This window comes from Rhinopithecus bieti, unplaced genomic scaffold (assembly GCF_001698545.2).
Source record: "Rhinopithecus bieti isolate Rb0 unplaced genomic scaffold, ASM169854v2 scaffold_39703, whole genome shotgun sequence".
NCBI classification, from domain to species: domain Eukaryota; kingdom Metazoa; phylum Chordata; class Mammalia; order Primates; family Cercopithecidae; genus Rhinopithecus; species Rhinopithecus bieti.
In genome coordinates this window covers 613,665-620,524 of record NW_016816905.1, presented here as the reverse complement: position 1 = coordinate 620,524, position 6,860 = coordinate 613,665, and the positions used below count along the sequence as shown (strand labels likewise).

The window sequence follows — 6,860 nt, the reverse complement described above, 5'->3', positions numbered from 1 at the left end:
GGATGCAGCTGGAAACCATCATTCTTAGCAAACTATCACAAGAAGAGAAAACCAAACACCGCATGTTCTCACTCATAGGTGGGAACTGAACAATGAGATCACTTGGACTCGGGAAGGGGAACATCACACACTGGGGCCTATCATGGGGAGGGGGGAGGAGGGAGGGATTGCACTGGGGAGTTATACATGATATAAATGATGAATTGATGGGTGCTGACGAGTTGATGGGTGCAGCACACCAACATGGCATAAGTATACATATGTAACAAACCTGTACGTTATGCACATGTACCCAAAACTTAAATTATAAAAAATAAAAAAATAAAAATAAAAATAAAATGAGCCAGAGACACAGGAACCATGAAGAATGGAGTAGAAATGTTTACCCACCCTAAGAACACAGTTAAAATCTGTCAGTATTCATTGCCAAATATTGCCACACTGGACTGTCGATATCCATTATAAAATTATCTAGCCCTTTCTTAAGCGTTTTCCTGATACCTAAAAGTATGCTTTATTTTAAACATCCAATACTTGGTTAAACTGGTAAAATTATGAAAATGCCCCTCTTCAAGAGAACCTGATTTTATTGATAAAGTGTTGTACTACTCACAGGTTTATGGACACATCGATTGGAAAACTTTCTTTAGAACAGAAACCTGAATTCAATTGATCAAGTAATATCAAGCTACCCCACATTTCAATGTGATGGGGTAAAAGTCAGTGGTCTTTTAAAAAAATAACTGTGAACTAGACCCATACGCTTCCTTTTCTCTTCCAGTCCTAAAGCAATAGACTAAGATAACAAATGGAATTTTGCAGGCTTTGGTTAGAGGCCTGTATCTTCAAAAGAGACCTAGGAAGGAAGACTTAAATGACTTCCCACGTAAGAAAGCATATCACCTACTGAGATTTGTCTTTCTTGTTGGCACCTATCTACAAAAGAAACGGGAGGCTAAAATCAGCTTCAACTTGTGCAAATTAAAAGTAACCTTCAGGCTAATGGGTTTTCAACACTACTTCTTACTGAGCAAAACATTTGTGTCCCATAAAATTAAATTACCTCCTCAAAACCGACTTCTCTAACAAATTACAACATTGAATTTTTTAAAGTAAAATTGCAATTCCTACAAAACAATTCCCCACTCCCTGAGGTAACCTTCCTATTACTGTTAGAATTGATTCCATCTTTAATGGAGTTTTGCATCTGGTTCTGGGGTCCAAAACCAAAAACAGGAGAAGAAAACCTAAAAACTGTCCAATAAATGGCAGCAAAATTAAAGGCCTGAAAAGTAAACCAAATCTTTGAGATCACTGGAACTCCACGTTAGAGAAATAAATGCTTTATCATGTCACCAAACACTAAATTCAAGGAATATGGTAGGGTCCTTACTTTGAAGAAGGTGACCAGCTATCTTCAATTTCTTTGGACCAGCGATCAGAAGGAAGTAATGAAAACAATTAAGCACTGTAATGACTTTCTAAGGTGGTGACTTTTGTATTAACTCTAGCAATCACTAAAAAGTGACTATATTTTCACCAAATGAAGAAGTTTTAACATGGTCCTATTAATGTCCTATATAATGGGATCCTATATAATGAGGTTGCAAGTCATAAACGTATTGTTGCATGCATTCTTTGTACTGAGAACTAAACTAGCCCCTTCAGTAGTGAAAATATCAAGGGAAACAGTAAAACCCACTTGAAAAGATGGGCCATACAAGACTAGAGACGACTTGAAAACACAGGTTGACAGTACAAATTGTAAACTTTGAACTATGAGACAATTTGAAGGCAAGGCACAGTTATGAGGTTATATAAAGCTAACGTGTTAAATTTGGTCTAAAAGACAATGGGCTAACATAAAGGAGAGGTTCATGATGAAATATTATCCTGGCAGCTGTGTACAAGGGACTAACGTCAGGAGCAACACAATATTAATACTAACACTAATAATATCAAACACAGACCACTACTAGGTGTCAAGGCTGATGTAAGCATTTTCATATATATATTAACCTGTTAAATCCTCATAGTCATGTTTGGAGGCCAACACTGTTATTTCATTCAGATGAGGAAACTGAATCACTTAAATAATGTCTGATTTTTACAGGAAGTGTCCTGCATAGCAACCTCCATGCAGGTAAATACAAGCCAAGTACATTTCATTTTCAAAGCAGGCGTTGATCATCCAAAGAAGTCAAGAATACTCATGCTGCAATGTGATATTTCGTATTGTTTTTAAATGTTTTTGTTGTGTAACACTTCAAATATATACAAAAGTAGAAAGAATAGTACACTGACGGAACCCCTTCCATTCACATACCTAATCTAGATTCATCTACTATACCTCCACTCATTTCCTGTGCCCCTCCCTCATTATTTTGGAATAAATCACATATTTTACATCATTTCATCATCACTAAATTGTTAGGCATGTATCTCTAAAAGATAAAGACATATTTTTCCTTCTAAACATGACCACAATACCACCATGATACTTTAGAATTTACAGTGATTGCTTAGTATCAAACATCAATCAGTGGTTGAAGTTCAAATAATATATCTTACTTTAATACTTGTTGAAACTTGCAATGTGCTAGCAGTAGGTACTTTGACATATATCATTTCATTTAAATTACTGCTACTTGAATTGCCTTTTCCCCACGTTCACTCCTACTATATACTGGAACGACTCTTGTCTCTTCAAGAGGATTCAGAGCCTCCGCAGCGGGCTGCTGTCGGCCTCCCTCCCGGCCTCCTGCTCCTCGGCGCGGTCCCCAGCCCTGTACCGGGCGGGAGGAGGCTCGGGCCCGGCGCCGCCTTCCGCTGGGATCTCTTCCCAGGCCCAGGGGCGCCGGCCCCACCCCAGTTGCCTAGGTGACGAGGGGCCGCTTCTCTCGGCCGGCCGAGATCGCGGCGATGTCGCAGGGGACGACTCCCTGGGGGCCGACCCCAGCGGGGCCGACCCCGGCGGGAACAACGCCCGAATCGGAGGTACGCCGCCCCTTTCCCTTCCGGGTCCCAATGCCGGTACCAGAGACCTCCGAGCGCTCATTACCCCTCCGCGGAGTCCGCGGCCGAGCCAAATCCAGTCTCTGAAAAGGCGCCGCACGTCCGGCCCCGGCTGGGGAGCGGCCCAGGAGGGCGGCGGGGCTGGGAGCTGCGCTGGGGTCCCGGACACCCTCTGCTGCCCGGCGCCCCCCAGCTGTCCCCGGCGCGCCGTGCACGGTGCCAGCGGGTCTAAATGTATGAATTCTTCCATTGGACAGCTCTTGCCCAAACGCCCTCATAACCACGCGCTTCTACCGCAGGTTTTGTTTTTTGTTTTTTGGGTGTTTTTTTGTTTGTTTGTTTTGTTTTGTTTTAATTCTAAGTAAAATAAGTGATCTCAGATTTTTAAATGAGCCAGTCTCTTTGAAATTGCTACTAATTCTGTAATGATTACAGTTGCGATTGCTCAAAAGATGTCATGAAATAATAGCTGTTTACTGGTGATGGACTGATTAATATTAGAAGGTTGGTGTTTCCATTATTTTACCATTTTTCTAAGCAAATAAATACAGGTCAAAGGACACTGGCTGGAAAATCTTCTCTCGTTATGGCTTTAGTTGCTCATCAACTTGACTTTAAGGAATGTATTTAATCTCCTTGGACACCAATGGCCTCCTGTGTGACAAAAGGTTGATCTTTAGGCCCCTCCCGTCACCAGCTCTCCATAATAAATGGGTTTTAAGTAACTTTACTCATAAACTTAATATCCTGAGATTGTAAGAACACATCTGCGGTGCCAGATATTACAAACAAAACATGTTTAAATCTTTGCACACAGAGTCTATTATTATTGTTCCTAGGAAGTTGTTTTTCTTCCGTCAAGGCTCTAAAGGTGAATAATCATGTCTTAATTAACATTGCTTGTCTTCATTATTCGTTGTTCTAAACAACATTCTTTGTGCAGAAGATAAGTGTTAGCTACAATTTTATAATGAGGAAACACAGAGAGCCAATAATTCCATGCCTTGCTCAGAGATATGTAAGCTGTTCCCAGCCGAGATTCCTACCAAAATCAAATGCAGACCGCTAAGGCATGCGGACTCTCATATGAGCCTTTTGAAATTAGCAGACATTAAAGTACATTTTAATGTGATAAACTGGTTACTAAGCCTATTATTCCCTTGTGATCTCTAATGTAAGTAATACAATTTCAAAAGTAGCACAGGAAATTTTCCAATTAAATTGTGTTATTTAAATATATACCAAGCTTAAGACAATGCACAATTGTCAGTGTACACATACAGATGCTCACCCATGTAGATCATGTCCCTTCCAAAAAGACTGATCATTTGGGGTTTTAATGAATCTGGACTTTAAAAATTACATAATTTTTTAAAAGATGTAAAGAAGTGCTATGCTACGGGAGAAAAGACATCATTTGATAATGGTCGAGTCAGATGAATGAGCTAGTTACAGGCCTTACATGATTATCTACCCTCTTAGGATTGTCAGCTTGCACATTTGTCAGCTTCTTGGAGGGGCAGGTATTCTCATGACATGCAATTCAGGATGTGCTTAATCACTTAGTAACAAACAGAAGAAATCAAGTTGAAACAGAGACTCAATTAGCAGTGCTCATTTACTAAGATAACACACTAATTCGCTGCTTGGTGGAAACTCCATTTTCCATTTTAATGAAAGCAGAGTTCCTGTAGTTCATGGGGAATATAGTTGATCCACAGAGCTGTGCCATTCGTTAAAACAAGTCCTGCCTGCCACCCACTTGTGCTGGTTAGGGGTGTCATATGTTAGATAGAAAAGATGGCAAGATTCTCTCTTGTGGTCTGTTCCCAAGGCCACCACTTTTTAGGTAAATACTGAAAGGTTCTTCTCAGATCAGATTATTTACAGTGTTGATCCCCCAACAGCTAATCACTTATGGTGTCATTTCTAATAAATTCTGTATCCAAAATGACTTAGCCAATAGCCCATGTAGTCGACTGAGCGAAACAGTACTGAATTAGTTCCTTTCTTGCCAAGTGCATCAGAAAGAAAGCATAAGCTTTCAGTAGTCCCATGTTTCCCATTTGTTGTTTGTGGCCAATACCTAGAATAGAAGTAATTATCCCAATCACATAGTAGGCGCTCAGTAAATTATGACTAATTAAAATCATGGATGGTCTGTGGCATGCCAGGAAAGGTGGTTATCATAGATTAAAATCTACTCTGTGAGTTACTGTGAACAAGCAGATATGAGGTGCAGATCCAGAGAACTAATTTTTTCTGTGACATTGAATAAGTCCTGCTTGCCAGCCTTTCTGAATTCATCATCCTGAGTTCTTTACTAATACTGGAGGAAATGCCTCCCTTTACATGGTAAAACTAAACTTTTGGCAGATATCTGTATGAATGCATAACAGAAAAAAATGACAAAAATCTGAAAATAAATGTTTGTTATGAATAGACCTGTAAGTGAAAGGAGTTTATAAATGTGTACTTGGAATTCAGTGATCAATCTTGTATCAATAATTTGTTCATATACTGACTTTCTTAATATCTTCAAAAATATCTAGGGAATAGAATCATAAGTAGTAGACTTACAAGGAATATACTTCAACTTACATCAGAGACCTAAAAGAAAACACAGGCCGGGCGCGGTGACTCAAGCCTGTAATCCCAGCACTTTGGGAGGCCGAGACGGGCGGATCACGAGGTCAGGAGATCGAGATCATCCTGGCTAACATATTGAAACCCCGTCTCTACTAAAAAATACAAAAAAACTAGCCAGGGAACGTGGCGGGCGCCTGTAGTCCCAGCTACTCGGGAGGCTGAGGCAGGAGAATGGCGTAAACCCGGGAGGCGGAGCTTGCAGTGAGCTGAGATCCGGCCACTGCACTCCAGCCTGGGCGACAGAGCGAGACTCCGTCTCAAAAAAAAAAAAAAAAAGAAAACACAAATGATTATTTCCCAATTGCTTCTTCTGAATAGTGTCTCTTACAGTATGACCACATCACCCAATAGGTGACAATTAATGCATTCACGGCTTTATCAGGATAGGACACTTACATAATTTTGAGGGGAAAGATGATGTAACCTGTCTAGGAGATCATCAACATCTCCTGGAGCAGGCCATAGACAACTCTCTGCACATTGGGTGGTCCCTAAAGATTTTAGAAAAGAGACCCCACTCCATCATTACAGAGAAAACTCAGGGCTCAATTGAGCAGCAAAAGCATCCGTTTCCTGCAACATCAGTGTCATTCAAGAAGTATTTCTTGAAGTTATGAATAATTCAATGTAAGTGAACACATTGTGATCACATAGTACAGATCAACCTATGCAGGCTATGGGGAAAACGCCAAAAACGTCACTTAAAATATTGTTGAGAAAACAGTACTAATGGAACTCAAAATGTGAGTACATGGTAGTTGTATTTTTCAGACACTTAGAACCTGTAGCAAATTCTGGCTGCAGCATGGAGATATTGACAAACACTTAGGCTTGTCATTCTTACTGTCGGCCTTTGGGTTTACTGTCTTATTTAAGTTCTGCTTCTCCTCTCCCTTTTGTCTTCCTCCCTAGATGGCACAAATCATCTTCAAAATTTTTCTAATATTTAAAGTTGTATTTTACTATGAATTTGGTCTTTAGCAAGTCTAGAATATTTTTATATTTGAAATGAGGATCTAATTTTATTTCCTTCTAGAAGTGAATTACCGATTATATCAGCTTCCTTTACTAAATAAACTATCCTGTCTCTTCCTATTGAGAACAGACTGACTGTTGCTATCACATTATACATATATATGAATGGACAAAATAGGCAGCAGAAGAGAATAGCAAATCCAAAATATGGGTGTATATTA

The 6,860-nt window shown here is 39.9% G+C and overlaps 1 protein-coding gene across 1 annotated transcript in view; it reads left to right on the top strand.

Moving 5' to 3' along the window:
• Positions 1-2,840: 2,840 nt before the first annotated feature.
• The window catches only part of CABCOCO1 (ciliary associated calcium binding coiled-coil 1), a 107,112-nt gene continuing 103,092 nt past the window's right edge, over positions 2,841-6,860 (top strand). Inside the window, exon 1 of the mRNA XM_017855489.1 lies at positions 2,841-2,997. Within this exon, the coding sequence (XP_017710978.1) occupies positions 2,923-2,997 (75 nt within the window). The 5' untranslated portion in view covers positions 2,841-2,922. The remainder of the gene's footprint in view (positions 2,998-6,860) is intronic.